This window comes from Python bivittatus, unplaced genomic scaffold (assembly GCF_059951505.1).
Source record: "Python bivittatus isolate LINGU-HERP-01145 unplaced genomic scaffold, Pbiv_v1 ctg000700_np1212, whole genome shotgun sequence".
NCBI classification, from domain to species: Eukaryota; Metazoa; Chordata; class Lepidosauria; order Squamata; family Pythonidae; genus Python; species Python bivittatus.
In genome coordinates, this window is record NW_028277098.1 from 96065849 (window position 1) to 96089706 (window position 23858).

The 23858-nt window shown below is 38.3% G+C and overlaps 1 protein-coding gene across 1 annotated transcript in view; it reads right to left on the minus strand.

The window, feature by feature from the left end:
- LAMA5 (laminin subunit alpha 5) overlaps positions 1-23858 on the minus strand; it is a 188098-nt gene that overhangs the window by 95248 nt on the left and 68992 nt on the right. Inside the window, exons 5-8 of the mRNA XM_088153275.1 lie at positions 20231-20401; positions 19136-19233; positions 3894-4009; positions 906-1024 (exon numbers count right to left, since the gene is read on the minus strand). Coding sequence (XP_088009401.1) covers positions 906-1024; positions 3894-4009; positions 19136-19233; positions 20231-20401 — 504 coding nt within the window. The remainder of the gene's footprint in view (positions 1-905; positions 1025-3893; positions 4010-19135; positions 19234-20230; positions 20402-23858) is intronic.

The window sequence follows — 23858 nt, forward strand, 5'->3', positions numbered from 1 at the left end:
TCTAAATCTTTTTTTTTTTTCATTTTTGCTTTTGTGACATTCTGAATAGACACCCACAAAGTTTTCTGGAACTATCAATATTTTAAGGTAAATAGTACAATAAATGTTAATATTTATTCACTGGCAATGTTGCTGAAATTACAGTCAGGGCATCCTAAGGAGAGATCAAAAAAACCAAGATGGTGGCTTTAACTGTGTAACTGAAGCCCCACCTTCTTTTTATTTAACAGGGGTGGGGCTTAATTCTGCAGTCATAGCTGCCATCTTGACTTTTCTGAACACTTGCTACACATAATTACTTGCATTTAGTGAGAATTTGCTTACTTCAGTCACTCATTGAGATGGGCAGTCCTATACACTGAATTAATAAATAAAATGAATAAATACTTACAGCATTAATGTGCACAGTAGCTCTTGATTTTTGATATATATTAAGATTTGAATTATATATCAGGAGTGTTGAGGATCTGCCTCAGTGTAAAAACCTGAATTACTTGATTTTCAGATATCAATTTTATGATGGTCTCCTATGACCTGGATCCCTCCTGTATATTTCTATTCTATTTCCATCATTATACATCAATGGCCATGCCAATGGGACTGATGGTCAAAATTAAACTCAAGAACAGAAGCCTGTCCTCAAATATAACTTGATGGTATTTATTAATTTATTAAATTTATGACACCCATCTCCCCCAGAGGGTGACTGGGTGGCTCACAATTAAAATCCAAAACAATAAAAAATATAAATATCCATATTAAAATTAGCAAAGACAATTCAATATACAAAGATTTCCTAAGACCCTCAAGTTCTTTAGCACCAGTATTAGAGGATTTAAGTATACAAAGGACAATCAAAAAGACAAACATGCTTTTGGGGTTGTGTTATTTCAACCAAGTCTCACCTGACAGTCAATGCAGACACCACCTCCTTCAAAACGGTCATTACGGTTCTTGCTGGCCTTCAGACGGTCAACCTCTGGGTCATAATAACAATCGTAGGCATGGCCATTGCAATTACAGGCTGAAATAACAGAAAAGACAATCAAAAGCTGATACAACTTCTGCTTAACACAGTGCCCTGTTTGCAATCGCAGAAATAATTGTTGAATTGTCGATATGACAATAGCTGTTGCATCCCCTGGAAAAATGTGGTTGGTTGGGTAACTTTAAATTTAAGATGATATTTGCTTATTATAAAAGGCTGGTTAATCACTCATGTTTTCTAGTAATAATACTACACAAAAAAGACTGAAGGCTTGGAATATTAAAACAGTGCTTTCTTCATCAACTTACTGAATCCAGAAACTCATAAATTGTTGCAGAATGCAGGGAAATCGATGAACAAACCACAAATCGTTTAAAACACTATTTCGTTATAACTATCCATAATCCATTCATGTTATTTTGTCAATTTCACTAAGCAGAGTATTCTCTATTATCATGCATAATTTTATAAATCTCTAGCCTTTCTCATTTTATATAAGCTAAGCCACCAATGTTTAAAGTTTCTAAGCCTCCAATCTTTAAAGTTTCCAATCCCATGAACTCTGATGGTTACCCTTTTCTGTATTTTTTCATATCAGTTCTTTGCCTAATAACCTTTCATATGGAATTGGTCTTCTTCAACTGAGCTCTTAATGCTATCAATTCAAGGCACTGTGCAAATACTCCATCGTTCTGTTACAAGATAATAATGAAGTAATGTGACAGTGTGGCTTATAAACTTATGTTGGATCCTCTGTAAAATTCAACATTTAAGGTAGAATTATTGCACAATAAAAATCCTGCTTAGAAATATGCAAGTTTGAGGTTGACTGAAGCATCTAGCCACAAACACCATCGATCCAAGCCCTATTGTCCAATATATATTATCCAATCTATAAAGTTGGAATCTTTTTGTTTCAATATGTATAGCCTCCTATGTATGGTGCCCAGCATTTGCTATTTAGTCCTTCATCCATATAGTTGTGATCCTTGCATCTCTACAGCCATCCTGAACAATTTAATAGCATCAGCAAGCATCATTCATACCTGGATTAAAGTAAACGTAAAGTTTCCTTTGAATCAAGCCCCATACCTAGTGACTCCAAGTCCTTTTCTTGGCAACAACACCAGGTTGCCAACATTTTTCCATTGTTTTGCTCCTGGTTGCTCTGTCAACTTCCATTCTAAGCTGTAACCTTGTGATTGCCTGGGGGTTTCCCATCCAAGAACTACGAGGTGTGACCCTGCTTAGCTTTCTGAATCCAGTCAAGGTCTAATTTCTCTACGTCAAGCATCCTTGAGGAATGCCAGGAACTTCAACAGATGTGAAACAGCAGGGATCCTGTGAAGTGTTGTGCGACACTAGGGCCAAGACTCAGTACTGTTGCCAATTTGGGAGGGAAAAGGATTGATTTGAACATTCAAAGGCCTAAATGTCTTAAAGTTGACTCTTTGAGAACCAGTTCTCTAATTTTCACCCTGGCCAGGCTCTAAGATTTTAAAAAGGCTTTCAGATGCTCACTGGGTGGCGTGCAAAGGATTTCTCCTGAGTCAATCCCAAATAAAACAGATTCCCTCAGGAACTGTATTGATTGATACCCCCAGCCATTAAAAACAAGGAGCCAAAATCTATTCTCCACCAGCCCTTTTGAATTATTTTCAGGACAATGTTAAAAGTTCTATTTTTGGTTCTGTTTTTATTTTAATCTTATGTTGCAGTACTACTAAGTTTATTTATTTGTTAGATTAGCATCCTCCCTTCCATTCAGAAGTTCCCTCTTCCTGTTTCTTCCCACAATGGGGGGGGGGGGGGGTAGGCTGGGCTGAGGGAGAAAGTCTAAGACTGGCTTCCATGTGCAAGGATGGACTAGAACTAGGTCTCCCCATTGTGGTCCAGCACCTTAGCCATTAGACTGCCTTGGCTTTCCCTGGCTAGCCTGATCTCTGGATAACCCATGACGATATGCTGGGTCTCCCTGCTCCTACTCCAGCTCTTTTAACCACTGTACAATGTTGGGCTCCCCAAAAATCCTGTTTGGGCAGAAAGGTGAGCTATACAAGTAGTCCTCACTTAGCAACCACAATTGGGACCAGCAACTCTGTCGCTAAGCGACATGGTTGCTAAGCGAAACATCATGTGACTACAATGGGCTTACGACCTCACTTCCACTGTGGTTGTTAAGTAAATCACCCGTGGCTGTTACGTGAGACATCACGTCACTGTGACTTGTGATTTTATTGCCAGCTTCTCCATTGACTCTGCTTGTTGGAAGGCAGTTGTGAACCATGAGAATGATGATCATGTGACTGTGGGACTCTGCAACTGTCGTAAACACAAGGACTGGTTGCAACATTACTTTTTCAGTGCTGTAGTAACTTTGAATGGCCACTAAACGAGGTGGTTGGTAAGTGAGGTCTACCTGTAAATCAAACAATAGTTGACATACACTGCTCGCTCCTGACCTTGTGTAACTATGAAAAAGGAGACACAACTAGGCTCAGCACAGCTTCTCTGCAAAGTGTACCCCAAGACCCCTTCATCTTAGCTCTTCTACAGCTCCATAGCCCCCCCCTTTCTTCTTAGCCAAGACCTCAGTCTGATGCAGAACAAATCCAAGCATTTGCTGGGCAAGCTGGATACTCATCCGGCTGGGAAAGAAGAGATTAAAATGTAAATGGATGTCTCCAACTTTGGCTTACAAAGCCACGCAAACACGAAAATGTCCCAATGGCACCCTCTTTTAACCCTTTGTGTGATCAGCAGAGGCCATTCAGAACATCAAGTGCCTTCACTTCTGGTTTTGCAATGACTTGTGTCATGAACCTTAAAAAACGGGGGGGCACAGAAGTACAAGGACGGGTAGAGGGTGTCATATCAGTCACATTCTGGTCATTATAAAACTTACGTTCACATTCGTTGGCACTGTCAGTAGTGGCTGGTTTCCAAGGCAACTGGTTGAAGCCTGGGCAACAGTGATCACATGACCCACCACAGGTGTTGTGTTGACAGTCACACTGTAACCTGCAAATAAAAGAGCAGTGAATCAGATGCAGAAATCTGTATGGATATATCTTACCAATCACTTTTATATGCCCCTAATTTTGGAGTACCAGGTGGCCTATGGTCTTCACTATTAACACTGCCTCTCCGTGGTTGGAAAATACAGACCAGACAGTGGTAAAAGGTCTCATATGCCTGGCTTTTCAAGAGCATTTTGTGTATTTTATGAACATGGAAAATGGTGGGCAGGCTTTTGTGCAAGCAGAAAGCACTTTCTTGTACATGTGGCCTTGTTGTCCAGCTGATTGGCCAGGAAGGAACCTTCTCAAATAACAAAGATCCCCTGTACTCATTATTGTTATGGAACATTTCTGAATAGTGTTACTATGATCGCATTTCAAAGAATCCTGCATCCTATATTTTTGACTGTTACTGCAGAAGAGAATGTCTACTTTGCCAAAAAAAAAAAAAAAATGTGCTTCAGGAAGTACGGAGAAGTTTGAAGACATACCTCCACTACTAGCCATGGAGAGAAGCATTGCCCAATTTACATCAGGAAGTATAACATCCTGTCTAACAACTGTACGAAAAACGTGTCAATGAAAAATAAAATGGGCACACAGTTTGGCTAGCATGATTCAAGAGCTTCTTCAGTCCTTTTCTATTATCCTTTTCCAATTCACTTCATCTAACAACCACTGAGTGATGGTATAGATGCTGGGATCTATAGAAAGATATCTCAAGGTTGTGGAAACTTGCTTTTGACTATTATTCTTATACAACTACAGGCAGTCCTCAACTAATGACCACAATTGGGACTGGAACTTCCATCACTAAGCAATGCAGTCATTAAGTGGTCATTAAGCAAATCACATGGCTGTTAAGCGAATCCACCTTCCCCCATTGACTTTGCTTGTCAGAAGCTCCCTGGGAGGGACACTGCAACCATCATAAATGCTGGCTGCCAAGCACCCGAATTTTGATTATGTGACTGCAGGGATGCAGCAAGGACCCATTGTAAGTCACTTTTTTCAGCACCATGGTAACTTCAAACGGTTGTTAAACGAATGGTCATAAGTCAAGGACTACTGTAATGACTTTTGGGACAAGGTTTAGGAAACCCAATTCTTTTCAGTGGCCCTTGTCAAAGATTTACACTTCCTTGCCTTTAAAAAGAAACTCTTCCATCCTTACGTTTTAATTTTACAACTGAGATTTTTGCGTTCTGTAAAATATATCAAGCACAACCCATCAAGGATTTGGCCTGTGTAAGTCCCAGTGGAACAAGGGAAAGCTACTAGAAAATGCAACATTGCCCAAACTCATTTCACTTCAGCAGGGAGATCTTATGCAAAAATTCAATTTATATGCCCTTCCCCTTTGGATTTCATCAGCTGAGATTTGCAGTGATTAAGAAAAAAAAAGCAATTCTGAAAGTTCCTGGCAAGATTTAAAATTTTGTCCTGTCTGCTGGTTTATCAAGAGGTGACCTCATGCTACAAAATTCCATTCCCCAGTACCCACCCAAGGAAAATACTATCTGTCAGCTGCACGGTTAATAAAGTCCTGTTCCAGCTTTTATCTGTACAATTACTCATTTCCCCCTTCCAGGCCTGCCTCTCCCTCACATGGCACACACACACTGTTCACTTGTTCATAACCCAGGGCTTAAAAATAGACACATTTTCTATTAAAAAAAAACAGACACCGATGTGCCAACTACTGCAGAAATTTCTAGGGAGCATCTGCTTCTGCATGTAGCCAGTAGACAAACTTAGGGAAAGATTCTGCTCTAGCATTTAACATGATTTCTGTGCCATCTTTTCTAGCAGAGGAGTTTCATTTGTGAAGCCAGCTATTATGGCTTATTGCTGAGTATAATTATAGGTTCAAACAATTGGGCTTAGCATGATACAGGAGCCTAGCCAATATGTAGAAGAAATAAAGCTATATCCTTCTGCAGTCACCAGAACATGGACTGTTGTGTCTGGGTGTGTGCAAAAAGTTGTCTGAAACTATCATTGTAATCTGCAAATATACCCCTTTGCCACGAAATTTACAGAAATGTAAATACACACTCAGGCATCCCTAAAATCTTACACTATATCTTTGTAATAGTTGTGCCTTATACTTTTAATACTTGTGCTTATACAAAATAAACTAAAATGATGTCTCTGATGCATATAACATCGAAGGTGATGCAATCAATGGATAAATATAAAGGTTGGAATCACACCAATGGTCATGTTTCATGTTTTGAAATCGGTTAGAATGTATTTATCTAGGTTAAGTCTTTCTGTACTATTCAGTAAACATTCCCAGGGAGTTTTACATAAACAGTCCCAGTGCTCTTCTCTTAGATGCAATCGACTAAGATGAAATCATTTGGGTGAGGGTAAAACGTAGACATCACAGATGAGCCCATCTATGGCAAGTGATTCAGAAATTTCACCCATGCTCTGCTCTGACCTTCTTGTATCATACAATGTGGGCTGGCCCTTTGTACTGATGATGAATAAAACTACATGAATGGATGAAAGAGAAGAAATGGCAATCAATGCATGAGAGGAAATAAAAGGCCATGAAGGTCATCAAGCTACCTATGGGCTCATGGATATTTTTCTGCAAATGCTAGGACCTTTTATCTGATTGCTGCAATTGATGGGTATGTCACAAATGTCTTGCTAATGTCTTCCCCAGATGAATATCTGGAGTTTAACTCAGGAAAGGAGGAAGATCTTTTCAAAGAAGTATCACTGAGTTTTCTGCATCCTCCTCTTTGGTCCACATTCAGAAAGAAGGTGATCTTGACAGCATTACAAAATCTGCTAAAATGTCACCAGCTCATATATCATGAGAAGGATCTGTAGGAACAGGTCGTCTCTAGGAACCCATGGAGAAAAGCAGATTGTTGAAGAGGGCAGACCCCGTGGAACTGAAGCCACCAGTGCCACTTCAGAGTCTAACAATGGATATAACATGATCCCAGATATCTTGACAAAAATGAATGATGAGCCTTAAAGGCAAAGGAAACGGACACAAGAAAAATGCATTTCCTTCCAAGAAAATGTATAACATGAACTGCCTTGTTGGATTAGGCCAAAGTACAACATTCTTTCCCACAAAATGCAAACCAAATGCTTCTGAATCACTTAGAGAGGATGCAGAAGTCATGTGGACAACCGTCCATCGTAACAGGACGTGATAAAAAGCACTGAAATCTTCCAGAAACAGAGAGAGGACTGAAGAGTGGAAGGGACGCGCACAGCTTTCAAATTCAGCTTTGAATGCCTAGCTCTCAAGATTAGGAATGCCTTTTTCACGAACAACTTCACATAACACAGATTCATTCGCTGTTTGGTCACAAGCTGTAGAATAACATCAAAACCTACTCATGGGAAAGGTGCAACATCAAAACACAACTTCAACTGAAAAAAAGCAAATGACGCTTTAATGGCTTGAAACCACGGATAAATGTAGGGTTGTCTCGTGCGCTTATTAATATCCTTTATAACACAGGATAAAAAAATGCTCATTAGCAAACTATAGAATGGCATATATGTGGCACTGCCATGCAAAGTATGGTCGTTGCCACAGAATTAAGCTTCTGGGTGCTTTGCTGCTATCTTTAGAGTTTTTATTTAAAATGTATTATTTTTGCAGTCGTTATATTTGCAGATGAAGGTTTGAAAGCATGGTGAAAATTGTTAAGGCTGAAAAGATATGATTGATGTTTCCTTATGGCAGGGTTCTTCAACCTTATCAACTTTAAGATGTGTGGAGTTCAACTCCCAGAATTCCCCATGCTGGCTGGGGAATGAACTCCACACATCTTAAAGTTGATAAAGTTGAAAAACCCTGCCATATGGTGATGGGAAGAAACTTCCACGGTTTACACAATTCGATGGCTTTTCTCATCTGTTATCCTTTCACTTGGAATGAACAGATAAGGCTTATGATACCCCTATAATTCAAGGTAGAAAGGACTGAATTTCAGAGATGTGTGATTTAGCAATTTTGGGGGAAATTATGTATTCTGTTAATCAGAAAATGTCTCATCTCTCCCTCTGGAAAACATTCTTGGACAGGCTTGGTGAACTTAGAAAGGTCAGTTTTCCTTTTTTAAAGCCTTATAAAATCAGATGAACTTGGGATATAGTTATAATTATAGATTCTTTGCTTCTTTCTGTAAATTTCTTGTGTAATTCCCCCCCCCTTTTTTCTTTGGTGATTGTTCCTTTGTATTTTAAATATGTTTGCTTGAAAATGGATTAATAAAAACAATTTTTTTTTTTTTTAAAAAGGCTCATGATATCCCAGCTGCAATCACTCCAATTAAAAATGTCAAGTTGTATCAGAAGATGTCAAACATCTCTCCCAGCATCAGAGCAATCGGAACAGAGTACCATATATACTCGTGGATATGCTGAGAATTTTAGGCTCCAAAATATACCCCCAAAATTGGGTTTAGCTTATCCATGGATGCGTTTATCTGTGAGTATATATGGTAATACTTTTTAAGATACTTGTACATACTCAAAGATAAGCCCATCTGAGGATAAGGCAACCCTCAAATTTTTAACCTAATTACCATGAAAAATGCCCCACCCACAGATAAGCCAATTGTGAAAATTAAAACATACGAAAATTTTGGGGGTTAGCTTATCCACAGATGATGCATTTTCCATGGTATTTTGGTTAAAAATTGGAGGGTCTGCTTATCCACAAATCTGTGAATATATACAGTATGTTCTATTAAGTCACTTATACTCTATTTGACAGGTTAAGCCCCTTGAGCCCCATAATATTTGACTTGAATGGACAAATATTCTGATAAATGGCAGCTGCCAATGTCATCATAATCAATCCCCAAACCTTCTTCCGTTTAAGTCCAAAACTAAATCCCTTTGCACTGAGCTCTGCCTAGAAACTAAGGAACAAATGTTCCATATGTTTCATTGGCAGAGGCAGCCAAGACTTCCAGCATGTCTGTGCTTCCCCATCATTGCACGATACTGCATATGTCAGGTACTGCGGAGAATGAATAATCTGCCAACGTCTAAGAGTTTACATTTTTCACTAGTGAATATATACACTACGCAAGGCAAACACAGACACACACTTCTTGAGTATTCTGTTGGCTTCTTCACTAATGAGATGTGACTCAAGAACATCCTGCAAAACAGCTGTTACCAAAAACAAGGTTTCAAAAAGCTAGAGATGTAGCACAAGATCTTTCACTTGCAGATTTTTTTTTCAGGCCGATAATTTAATAATACTAGACCTCCTTATAGAAAGTTGTGACACCCCTATTCATAGATAATCCATAAAGAGGGCCAAGTGATGAAATATTCATCGCAGTGCCATAACACAAACTTGGCTCCTTTGTACTTGTGTCATGATGTAAGTATAAAGTCACAGAACAGAAGCCCAGAACAAAAGGAAGGACAAAGGTGCAGAATCTAAATTGTGATGCTGTAATGCACGTTTCATCACTTTGGGGTCATTGTGGTTAGGAATGGAAGGCCTATGCCCATACTGACAAATCAATGAGTAAAGAACATGAAATATGTTTCTGATGATCTTAAGATGAGACTTAAGCTATTTTTCATGTTTATAGATAATTTGGAGAACCTTCTAAAAAGGTTGCTTGCCAACATCCTTATGCTGGAAATTTAAATTAAAGTAAATTTAAAATGACAGAGTAGACATAGGAAATGGGCTTTCTCCACTATCATTCTCTTTCAATTTAATATTCATATTTGCGACTATGGTTTTTGGAAGAGTAACATGGTTTAAATGCTTGGATGTGGTTTTGATCTATATACCAAGAGTTAGGAATTTTATCAATATACAAACAGTATGGGATCTAGCAAAATATATTACGTTGGTATAATGGAAAGACTGTACATTCCTAATTTTCAGATTAGGATTGGTGAAATGCAATTTGCTCTCTGGTTTATGAACTGGCTCTTTATCAACATTATGGGGGGGGGGGAACTAATCAAACTTATTCAATGTGATCAAGGTTTGTTGCTGAGTTAAAAACGGAGCTGTTCTTGCTCCTCTTTGATTTTTCTCTCTTTTTCAGTTTTCGTTTGCCCTCTCTTTTTTAAACACGTGGGATCAAAAAACATGATTTTTCTGTCTTAAAAAAAAAATTTATCTCCTTATTTGTTCTACTACAGATTTCGCTGTAAAATAATTTCAGAAAACACGTCCATGCAGCAATTAGCATTTACTGATACCAGCCACAAGAGAAAAAGTAATGGAATTCCACTGTGGGAAGATCCCAAATTTCTCTGGGAAAATGATAAGAAAACATAATAAAGAAAGTATCTAGAGGAAATGGTTGATGTAATCATCACAATATTCATGGGACTTTCCAAAACCACTAATTCGCCTATCTGCAGCTTCAAATAACTGCTGTGTTTTTAGCCCATCTTGTTATTTGGTATTAACAAGGAATTCTGAATCCAATCTGACAGAGAGATTTGTATTAACATGTGGCTTTGAAAGCAAGGAGATATCAAAGCACAAACCTATTTTATTTTTGTCCATATCCACACATCCTCTGAAGAACTAAGCACAAGGCTTGTGTTTGGTTCACAGATCTATCCGCAAGAGGTAGAAATGGTATGTCAGAAAAATAAGAAGAATTCTCTCAAATGATGCTCAATTCTTCATGGACACATCCATGTAATTTTTGGTAATAAATCGTTTGCTCCTGTCTTCTTCCAACCTTTTTTTTTCAGCTTCCCACTCTTCCCTATAGAACTGTGTTTTCCTTTCCGACACCCATGTATGAAGACCAAGAGAAACCCAGGTGTGACCCTGCTTAGCTTTTAAAGGCCAGCCACGATGACCTGGGTGGTGCCATCTAGCTGGGCAGCGTCAGAATAAGTAGCTTATTGTGGTTCTGGCCTGCAGGAGGATTGTCTGAATCAGTCATGCCTCTGCATGATTTAAATAAGGTGCATAGAATTGTTGCAAGGGCACAGGAATAGAAGCATTTCATTCCCATGAGAGCACAGGGTAATGTGGATAATTTACATTAGCACCACATGTCCAGTTTCATTCTCACTGGGACTCCATAGATATGGGATAGCCAAATGTTATTCTGTGGGGTTCAAATCTCTAATGGGAATTGAATTCACCGACCTTGGCACTTTAGGTGATTATATATGGTGCATTAGCTTTAGAAGCTATCTAGGTTCTGGTGCTCGGCCGTGTTGTAGGAAGGGATGCATAATAGCTATCAGATTGTTATTTACAGCTTCACCTTTCCTTAAATTCTCCCAGCAGAGATGCAGATGTTGTATTATGTCATACCCCCATGAACAGCATTTTATATGACTTCTACCACCACCCCTCCGGTCACACGTTGCCTCCTGGCAGTCAGTGTACTGAAAGATACCATACAGGATATGCACTATGTTAAAACAGAGAAATTCCTCACCCCGCCAAAAGGGGGGAAAGCATGTAAAACCCCATACATAGGGGCATGATATAATAGAACATCTATAGTTCTCTGAATCAAAAATCCCAGAGAACCCCAGATTGTTTCATCCAGGGCATCATCAATGGAGAAGTCTCCTGGCTACCAAAAACTACTACTACTTAGATACTACTTAGTGTCTACTAAGATAGTTCACCCAAGAGAAAAGACCCGTTGTAAATAATGAACTAGCAGAGGAGGAAGAGAAGGAATTTGAACTGTATAAATAAAATATCATGTTGCCCTGAGCTTTAGCTGGGTTCCCATGCAGTTAATTCTGATATATTTTTTAAATAGTTTTTATTAAAAGATTTTACATATATAATAAGAAATACATTGAAAGAAAAAATATAATAAATGTGAAAAAGAAAAAAGAAAAGAAAGAAAAAAGAGGCAAAGAAAAAAGAAGATGGAAAAAAGAAAATAGAAAACGTGAAAAAATATACAAAGAAGTGGCTTCCAATCTTCCTCTCGACAGTTATACATACAATTCTAATCAAACCCTTTTCTCTAAGATTATATCATAATTCCCTTCTTTCTATAACCTATTCTTTCTAACCATCAAAACCATTAGTCACAAAATCATTTTATTTTTTACGCAAAAAGTCCATAAAGGGTTTCCAGTCATCGATGAAGGTCAATAATGACCTTCCCCTAATCAAAGAATTGGCCATGTCAGCAATTTCTATCAATTTCGCCAACCATTCCTCCATGGTTGGAGTACTGCCAAATCTTTCCATCTTGCAGTTAATTGTGATATATGGAATGGATGGGGACAAATCAAACAAAAGCAATGTGTGTGGTGGTGTTTCTGTTTCTTTCCTTTTTCAGCAATTCCTTTTTTATATCTCAAAATACTTCAAGTAGAACAGATTATCCACGTAATTTCTTGCCTGGGCCTGCATGTTAGTGCAACTTAACTTTCATACTACAAACAGGACACGGGGGGCGGGGGGGGGCCTGGGTGTGAAATTGCTTCTAGGCACCTTTGAAAGGATCAGAGGAATTTCTGACAAATTCAACTGGATTTGGAATTCTCCCTAAATGGTTTTAATGTCTCAGTTAAAATGAGGTCTCTCCTGTTAGGACATCCATGTGCTACTTCCACACACAGAACTGCTACAAAACATACCTGAAGCACAAATGCAAATCTAAAACATCAGAACTATTTTGAAAATGATTATTTCATGGAATAAAATTATTTTTTCATGCCTCTGCAGACAAGAACATTTCTTATTCAGTATTGGCTTGTGGCCACCTAAACTGTATATGAGAAAATGGCTTGGAAAAAAAAAATAGGCATAGTTTATAGGGCGGACACTACAATTCTTTGAGCCCATGTTCAATATATGAAGGTATTCAAATTCTTAAACTGTTCAGGCCCTGAACAACTGCCTAGGTAACTTTCTCCAAACTCTTTCAATACAAGGGTACAGATATCTTGAACATCAGTTATTGGGCAGAAACATCTGGAAAACACAACTGTGATTAGACCCAAAATGTGAGATTTAGTCAGACCTGGCTCAGTAGACCAAGATAGTAAACTCTGGAGTATTACCAACATTTAGAAAATAGTTCTTTTATTTTATTGAGTCATAACTACAAATCATGCAACATTTCGATGTGTTTAAGATGGGTGGAAATGATAGGGATTCCAGATACCATGTCCAATTTTTCATGAAGTGATATAGAAATTAACTTAGATTGAAAGTTTAGTATAGATTATACTGGACTTTAAAATGAAAGGCTGCATTTTTGAAGGAAAAGTTTGATTCAGAATATTGATACAGAAAACATTATTTGCCAAAAAAATAGATGGCCCAGCCAGTTCTGTTCCAAATGATGTTTAGTCTGCTGTAAATCAAACAAATGAGTCTTATGACTAAAACACAGGAGTTTTGAAGGATTGCAACTAGGACTTTTTATATGCCAGTAATCCACACGTGAGCTTTTCTTCAATGTCAATTTCCGTGCTTATTAAATAAATAACAAAGTGGCATAGGAATAGCTGTGCAGTTAGGATAAAGAAAGGAGAACCGAAAAGAACAGAACAGAACAGCTGTTATTTGGGGGTTATTGTGTGAAGAGAGAACTGGGGGTTGGAGAGTATAAACAACATCAAAGGAAGCAGTTTACACAGACACAGACACACAGACACACGCACACACTGTTGCCACTTCTTAATTTCAATTGAACTGCTGTTTTGCATTCTTGGTGTCTATTTTTTTCATGATGATGAAGACGATGATGATGATTTGCTCTTTTATATTGTTTACAATTTCTAGGTTCCTGGTGCTTACCATGGACATTTTAATGGACTGTACGTTTTTACCAGACTGTTGTGAATCACCATTGATTGTTTTAACGGTAAGCAAGTGGATGGAATGAATAAGCAAACAAGCAAACAAGCAAAATTCCTAAGGAAGAAGGCAACGTTTTCCATTCTTCTTCTTCCCATGACCATTTGTAAGTTAGATACCATCAAGTTCAGGTTGGCTCCCGGTGCCTGCATGGACATATGCTCAGCATCTAAACTTGACTCCAGCGATTATCTGTAGTACTTCCAAAGATATTCCAGTAATGTCTCTGATCTCATCTATTCACCTTATCCACTGTCTTCCCTTTCATTCCCTAATCCATCATCCATTTGCATCACATGCTCAAATTGTGGGAATTTCTGCTTGTCCATCAATGCTTCAAAGCACCAGTCAGCATTTATTAGATCCATGATTAGTTCTTCTTGCAATCCATGGCAGTAGCCATCTCCAAGTCCAATATCCATTTCTATAATTATACATTAACACTGAACAAAAATGCTGCTCTTTGTTGTCACTGAAATGCTCCTATGCTTTGTTTAAAGTTCGCCTTCCTTTCTAGGATTAATCTCCTAAATTTCAGTGCACTCTCCATCTTTATATATTCTTGAGCTCAAGAAAACAAAACAATTTACCATTTTCATTTCTATGCCGTGCATTCTGAATTCACTAAGCACATTGCTTGACATTACTTTTCTTTTAGTATTTAACATCAACACTCTCCCTTTTTACTTTCATAACAAGTCTTGGTTTAGGTTCAAAGTAGTGTCTTCTTCATATCACAAACTATTCATGTTTCAATCTCCAATATTGCCTCCAGGTACTATCTTTTCCAATCCTACCATTATTTTAATATATTTAATGCATAATTTGAACCAATATGAGATCACTATGCATCCTTACCTCATTTCCTTACCCAGTCTGTTTCTCCAAACGTAGTTCTTACAGTAGCTTTTGGTTCATTGTAACGTTTCCACAGAAGAATAATCGGGTGTTCTGGTACACCCATTAGCCATAATATGTTCCACATTCTGGCATGATTTAACTAGTCAAAGGCCTTGCTATAGACAAGAAGCAAAATTAAGCCTCCTCCTCCTCCTCTCTTGTTCTTTAAATCATCAATTTTATGTTAGCTATCATTTTTCTCTGCCTTTTCTGAAACCAGTCTGTTCAATGGCTATTTTTCTCTCCATATATGGCTCTACTTTTCTATGTAAAATCTTAAGTAAATGCTTTTTGTATGAGGAATTACTGCATCAATGTAATTCAGTAATCTATCCAACTTCTTGCCATCTCTCATTTTCCATATAAATATATACAGTGGTCTGCTCCAATATCTAAGCCACACCATTTTCCTCCATGTTTGCTGACATACAGCTATTAACACTTTAACTGCCTTTTCTCCTGCTACTTTAAGGAATTCTTCAGTTCCTCTGCACTTGGTACTTTCCTACTTGACAACTGCTCTCTTGCCTGTCAATCTTCACTTTTTAGTTGTCCTACATATAATTATTTCTCCCAAACATTTCTGTCCTGTTTTTAAAGGGTTTCAGTACAGTCTTTTTTCCTTGAATCCCTTTGCCTCTATCAGATTTGTTATCTCCTAACTCTTGAGTAGCCTTGTTCCTGTGGATATCTTTAATCCACATTTCTCTTTTTATTATTAATTTTCTCTATTTGGCTGCACTCTTGAGTGAGGGTTTTTTGGGGGGTTTTGGTTCTTTCTTGCTTGAGGTTGGAAGTCTTGCATTTCCTCATCATTTGTTGTTGTTCTTGCCCCAAGCCTTCATTTTCCATCTTTTCTGAAAGCCACTTCAATCTTTTTTCGCTTTGAAATTTTTTTTTCTGTTCTGATTGTCACAATGTCTCTTATTTCTTCCCATCACTTCTCAGCTTCATTTCTGCATAAGTAAGCATTTTATATCAGTTCATTACATTGATTTGATTGTATGTTTTCCAGGATGTCTTGCTGACATGCCTATTTTCTCTATTAAATCCATATATTTGATAACTTCATGGTATGTTCCACAAGAACATATGGAAGTGTGCTGGCTAACTAGACTTTATTTTCCATGTTGTATTTCCTATTATGTAATTAATTTGATCCCAGTGTTTTCCATCCAGCGATGTCCAAGTGTAGAATGTTTATGTTGCTTGAAGAAGGTATTTGCAATAAATAATTAAACAATATATACAGTGGTACCTCAGGTTACGAACACCTCTGTTAATGAACTTTTCGGGTTACAACCAGCTCCGGCTGCAAAAATTTACCTCGATTTGCGAACTCCGCCTCGGGGTACGAGCAGGATATGCGGCCATTTTCCCTCCTGTGACATGGTCCGCGGCCATTTTTCCGCCCCTGACACGTGGTCCGCGGCCATTTTTCCACCCGACACGTGGTCCGCAGCCATTTTCCGCCCCTGACATGTGGTCCGCGGCCATTTTTCCGCCCCTGACACGTGGTCCGTGCCATTTTCCGCCCTTGACACGTGGTCGTAGGGAGGGGGACTCTCCCTCTAAGCAATAGCCGCCTCCCTGTCCTCCACGCCAGAACGGATTAACGGTAATTACATTGAACCTTATGGGGAAATTTCCTTCGGGTTGCGACCAATTCGGGGTGCGACCAGAGTCACAGAACGAATTAAATTCGTAACCCGAGGTTCCACTGTATTTTCACAAAAATGTATTATCCTGAATTACTATCTTTATCCAATCCAAGCCTTCCTAGAACACTAGATTCCTCCAGTTCTCCAATTGTTGCATTCCAATAATTTATTACCAGTTTTACAAGCCTTTGTTGCATTATGCAATTCACCATAGAATTCCTCAGTCTCTTTCTTCTACATTTGTGTCTGTACTAAAGGAACATACTTGTATAACATTGATACTTCCCAGATATGATTCTGTTATTACTGAGCACATAGTGCCCTTTTTCGATATCATAGTCACACCAATTCTTCATATGGAGTCATACCTTGAATGCTTTATCATGATATCACCTGAGTTAAAGTAGCTCATTTTGGTCCATCCAAGTTCATGTCTTCAACAAACTTTCTACTGGATATAATTTGTTTCCATTTAAGAATTTCCTGTTTTCTTTTAATCATGCTTCTCATTTCCTCTGGCTGCATCTGCCCTTGTAAGGTAAGGAAGTATTCTTTTAAGTACTGGCACCATCTGTCATGGCGGGGGTGGGGGCTCAGATTTAGAGTCCAAAGACGAAGAAAAGCAGTCAGTTCCTGAAGTGGCCTTGGAGGATGAGCAGTCAGCTCTGGGGTCACTGGATGAACAGCTGCCTGAGCAGGCAGAGGAGGTGGGGCTGGCCAGCAATCAGTGGGGACAGCTGCTGCCGCTCATGGAAGATAAGGACTCAGAATTGCCACCCCCTCCCAAGGCAAGAACTTGGAGAGCAGAAAAAAGAGCAGAGCAGAGGAAGTCAGTAAGGTTACTTGCAAGAAAGAAGCCTTGCCCTCCTCAATGAGCCCCACCAGGGCTGCTCTTATTTAAGAAGAGCTATGAGCTTGAGACTTGTGTTGGAAACAACTGTTTGCTAACCTAGACTCTGTGCCTTTTGACTTGGAACCTGGACTGGCTGATGACCTTGCTAATGCTTTGGACTGGATTTGCCTGACCATTCTTGTGCCTGCTCCTTGGACTTTGAACTCTTTATTTAGACAAGTTTGTTGGACTTCTGAGAACTTGATTGCTTTTGTGTGGGTTTGTACCTAACTTTTCATTTGCGGTTTGCTACAAGTAAAAGTTTGCAACTACCTTTTGTGTGTGCCTGGCCTGAGACAGGACACCATCAATGATCAGAAGTTCTTGCAGTTTTGTTCTGACAACCTCATTACTTCCAGATGTATTCACAGAAGTTCTACACCCCTTTCCAGGAACCAGAAAAGTGCCTTCTGATCTAAAAGTCTCACCATCTGGCATCCAAAGTTGTCTTCAAATGGTGCCCCCTTTGCCACTGTAACTGAGTCCATCCCCCCTCTCCTGCTGGTTGTCCTCTTCTTCTCTTTCCTTCCACCTTTCCCAGCATTAGAAACTTCTCCAGAGAAACAATTCAGAACTGGTTTAATATAAGAAGTACAAATGGTCTCTTTCTGTTCTTAAGAGAATGTAAAAAAAAAAAAAAAGGGCAGAGATTGGAATCAGGTTGTTTTCCTTCATCCTCAAGAGGACCACTTTGGCTATGATTCAGGTTCATTTTTTTCTGAAGTAAAGTGGTTAAAAATACTTAAGGAAAACTTTTTAGTGCTTTGGGGAAATACTTTAGGTTTTACCCATGGAATCACACTGCAAAAGTCAAGGGCATTTTTTGTGAACAATTTAAGCACACAATCCCATTATGTTCAATGGCTATTACTTCCAGATAAATGTCTTTAGAATTGAAGCCTGGGTATTGAAATGAATCTTACAAAAAAATCAGATGCACGTGGAAGATCAGAACACCAAAAAGGACAGATCAGCAATAATATTATACAGCAATATTATATATACTGATATATAATATTTATTATACAAGAGTTTATATACCACTCCAATTCCAAAACCTCCAGCTGGCTTTAATGCAATAACGATAAAAACTAAACAATAAATAACATAAAAGCAATATTAAGAAGGCTAAAATGGCAGTTCAGGTCCGCCACTGAATCTTGGTGGAACAAGATGGTGTTAACCACCTTACAAAAGGTGAATATGGTGGAGGCTCCCGTACTCCAGAGGGTAAGGTATTCCTAAAGAGAGAGCTACTACTGAGAAGACACATCTTCAGAGCCCACTCCTCCTGTCTCAAAAGGGTGGGGATCATCAGCAGCCCCATTTGGGATGAGTACACAGGATGGGCTGGATCTGTGTGGAATAGATGGTTCTGTAAGTATACTAGTGTTGAGTCATTCTAGTCTAAAATCAGCACCTGGAAGAGAATCAGCATTTGAAAGTTCTATGTCAATGAACCAAAAGAACCGATCTGGGAGAACAAGGGGAAAATGGAAATAATTGCCGTGTACTTCATCACTTCATTAAGTTAATAGACTGAGATTTTTGCCTTTGACCATCATGAAGAACACACTGTTTTGGAAATGTTGCTGAAACGTAGCCATTAGTACGTCTCAGTACTGGTCATGGTGGCTGTGCTGCTGATGAAGAAGGTGACCAATTTATTTACTGTATCTTTTTTTACAGAGTTTATAACTTGTCTTTTATCATAAATGTGATCATTACATTGACAATTATGTTGATTTTTAGGTCCCTTTGTATTCCTTTCAAAAATTGTTTCATACTTTAAATACCAATCTACTTGATTATGGTGCTTTTTCAAGGAAGACTTACCTATAAGGATCTGCAGGGTCCTTGGCATCACAGACGTCAGCATGACCGTGGCAAACACAGCGTCCTCCAATGCTGATATCTTTGATGCTGTAGTAATACTAGAAAATCAGAGGTTGCTTTGTCTTTATCAGTTTGCAGGAAATGTTCAAGTATTTTCACCAGTGCAAGAAAATCATGAGGCATAAATACTCACTTAAGAGAAAAATCATTCTTGGCTGGGCAATAAACTAAGTATCTTACAAATAGAAAAGGGTAGCCTTTGCAGTTTTATTGTGCTTGGTAATCACCAAACCTGGCTGGGATTTAGGTGGTGGGATAAAGCTGGAAGATTATAATGGCCTGGTAGCAATACCTGTGTTACTATTATCACAAAACAACTGTAGGATGACATCATGGAATTATCATGAACTTTGTACCAAGAAAAAAAAAAAGTGACTGAGGGCTGAAAAATATTATGTACAAATTTCAAGGAACCAGTTAGCAATACTCAACATCTACCCTACAGATAGTCTTCTCTCAGGAGCCCTACCCAACAAAGAATGGCAGATGTCTACCAGACAAAGAGCGGTGATGCCTACAAGTCATCTCTACAAAGAGGCTTGCTCAGGATCTATCTTTTCAGCACCAGGTAAAGAATATCTCATGTTGTCACTATTTTGTTTTCTGTGGTTTTTATTTTTTACATTATGTTATATTACTGAAGATGATTCTATACTGAATCTATCCTGCTTTTTAAAATCAATTTTATTAATTGCACTATCCAAAGGACTCTTGGTACGGGATATATCTAAAAGGACCCTATTATGTATCTATAACCTAACAATATGACTAATATCTGGATGCACTGTTTTTGCTTTTACTGTTGAAATCTCTTCTGATTAATTAATTAACCTTATTTCACAACATACTGACAATTTGTTACCTACTTGGCTTGATTAGAAATTGATAGAGGCGCTGAAATATTTACAGCTTCTACTATGATACAGCACACCTGGTGTTCTTCCAAAGCAGTTGGTTTATAACTAAGTTCATTTCTCATCTGCTCCAGTGCCAGTGATTAGGCTGACATTCAAATGAAATCTAGAAGCATCTCACCCTCCTGGTCACAGTAGGATCCCTCAAGGCCTTCCCCATCAGGTGTCCAAGGAGAGTGTTGGTTCGCAAGAAGCGCAAGCGAATATTCGTCGCTTTGGTGAAATTCCGCAGAAGAGGGGAATAAGAGAAATTCATGGCTCCTGGACGCCCATTCACCAAGGAAACCACAATCTGCAGAAGGATTCCCCCCCATCCCAGAGGAAAGTTTTAAAATGCAACATTTCCAGAAATTGTAAAGCATTTTTTTCCAGGCTTTCTTTTTAATGTAAGGAAACTACACTTTATTAAGTATACAGTATTTCATCACTATATACAAACATATCCTCACTTTTTATTATACAGACTTGGTTGGCCCATAAAAATACATTGTGCAACATCCACCATAAAAATACAGTTCATAAAATGAAGTACTTTGTTCAGCCAATGTCATCCTTCACCTCAGATGTGGCAATAAATCTCGACTAATGCTCAGTAGCTAATGGCAGGAGCTTGAAAGAAACGGCAAAGCTAGATATGTACCCTTTATTACAAAAGGGGACACATACGTACAGAAGATCAAGCTAATGTGGAGCACAGGACTCAAGAATCAAGATGATCAGATGGATGGACAGACAGATGGCATGGTGTCAAACTCAGTTTAAGCCTATGCTTTTTTCTCCTCCCTTTTTAAGGAACTTTTAGCTGTTCTTTTCCCACTTTGAATATCACCATCTATCTAGTGTCTACACCATAGTTCTTTCTAGCTCCTACCTTGCCACCTTTAGTCCTTACACCACCTCCTTCTCTTACTTCACCTTTCCCCCCCCCCACTTTGGGCCTCAAGTGGTCAGATGTATCTTCATCCTGTTGGATATTTGCAAGATCTACAGCTTTAATAGAGTTAACTATAGAGTTAACAAGAGATTGTTTTTTGGCTGTGAACATAATTGAATCAGGTGGTGAACTCTGTATAAGAGAAGTATTCTTCTCCTTACTTGTTTCTGCCTTTTCTGATTTTTCCTTTTAGGCTCACTGCTTAATTCCCTGCTGTTTTGGTATATTTGTATTATATTATTTATTTTTTGTTGTTATGTTTATGTATTGTTGAAGATATATTTTATGCCTAAGTTTTCTCTTTTGTATATTTTGAAATACATATAAAGGTTAATATGTTTATTTCTTGTCTTCTCTTAATCTTATTACCCAACACATCCTTCCTTCTGGTTGTGGGAGACTGGCTGGCACTGTGCCCCTACATCTCTTCGATCTCTCTCTCAGTGGAACCAGTCACTGTTTCTGTCCATTCAAACACCTCAACACCCCCCCACCTCAGGATCTCAGAAAGAAGAGGTAGTATGTCCATTTCTTCTCTGGCGGAAACTGGAAAGGTTTCCCTGCTATCTGACCTTTCTACTGCCATCACCACCACCCTCTGTTCCAAAAGAATTAAAATTATTTCTTCTGCACAGATGTCGAAAGTACAGGGGAAAAGGAAGGCGGGGATTCAAAATGCATTTTTTCTTGCAATAAAAACTGACTAATCACTTCTCTTCTCTGAAGGTGAAATATCATCAGTAATTTTTACTCTGACTAATCCTGTGTTCTTATTATTCTATCATATCCTTGGACTTTTGAAAAATAAAGAGTGAAGGAAGTTTCTCATATGTTAATGGCTGGTTTTAATATACTTCCAAACTTCATTTATTTATATGATTTATATCACTGCCTATCTCACATATGGGACTCTGGGTGGCTTACAATAAAAATAGATAAAAACTAAATGAAACATATAAAATATAAAATATAAGACACACAGTAGCCGGAATCCTAAAACAATTGTTTACACAGCCAGGAGTAACACAGCAAGTTTTCAAGGCTTGTGGAAGGCCAGCAGGATCGGAGTCAATCTGATCTCTAGAATGATGATGTTCCAAAGGGTGGGCACCATGGCAGAAAAGGTTCTCCTTCCAAAAATAGATTTATTTCATCTTTTATCTGCTTTACACACTATTTAAAATATCAATTATTTTATAATCCAAATTTTCAGTTAAGATGGGGAAGGTTTAAAAAAAATTAAAAGTCCCTGGAAAAAATTCCCATGTCTTTCCAGTTTTATTCTGAGACTTTAGATCTCTAGGAAAGTTTCAAGTAGGAGAAAAATCCATTCGATTCTCCATCTGGAGAATAATTTATCTATAAAGTTGGATTAATTCAATTCTTATGTGCTTCTTTGAAACTTAAGGCAAATTATTTTCTCATCTCACTCCACTGCACAGCAGACCTGGCAGATAAATCATAACTATTCTTGTTTTATAGATGAGGAAACTGAGGATGAAAAATAACAGCTTGTTTTAGATTACAAATTAGAACTGTGGCTCAGGGTCTAAGTCTAATATTAATTTCATAGGTTTTCACTAGTTCATGGTAAATGTTGCTTCAGATCCAACAATTATTGTCCCAAATCCATGAAAACAAAATATTAAGGGATAATACAGGAAAACCTCAATTTTATAGACTAGTATTTCTCAACTTTGGCAACTTTAAGATGTGTGGACTTCAACCCCCCCAGAATTCCCCAGCCAAGCAGGCTGGCTGGGGAATTCTGGGAGCTGAAATCCACGCATCTTAAAGTTGCCAAGGTTGGAAATACTAGTCTAAAAATTGACGTTTTCCTGTGTTATCCCTTAATATTTTGATAGCCAGGATAGATTCAGCTGATCTGGCTGGCTAGATGTGCATCTCTTCTGAACCTGTGCACTCGGTGGAAGAGGATGACCATGACTGACACAATTTACATGATCTGCATGCATTTTTATCATTTGTGTAACTACATCATTTACACAGTTTACATCATTTAACAAAATTTATTTCAACTGCAAAATTTTTCAAACAAGTAACGATGCAAATTTACACAAATGACATAAATTAGCCACAGATTGTGACTTAGGATATTCCTTAAAATTAATCTGACTGCCGTCCATATCTAAATGACATGCTAAGCCAAACTACAATATAATTTAGGGTACTGGGAAAACACAGTCAATCTTTTTGAGGAATAACTGCAGATGTGTGTTTCACCGTCAAACATTTGTGAATGTTCGGCTGTAATTTGATAAATGCTGTAACCCAAGTTTATATCTTTAATGTTTATTTAGCGTTAGAAATTGCAAAAATGCTATGGCAAAAAGCCATGGGTCAATAAAATATGGAAATATGTTTTTCAGCTCTTCTCCATAAAGACACATCTTGCCCTACCTAAAGACAATATTTTGCTTTGTGACCAAGGAGATCTACAACTGTGTACCTCTTTGCTATGCATCCCATCCCTGCCCCCAATTCTCAGCAGAATTTGCAGGCTGAAGCATAGTATGTACACAGCTGGAACAATTCTGCCAGCACAACTCAAGATTACAGTAGAATTTAGCAACAGGATGCAAGGAGTACAAAATCCCACAGTCTATTATCAGCTTTGGAAAGCTCAAAAAATGATTAAAAGGTAAAGTTCACTAGCCTGGAAAAGGCAAGAAATCAGTTATCGGCTTAGAGGAAGGAAGAATATCATTGCTGAATATGTATTTTTCCCCATGATTCTTCTTCCAAGAATGGAATTAGATCTTTACTACAGAATTTAAAATACTAAGAATCTCGT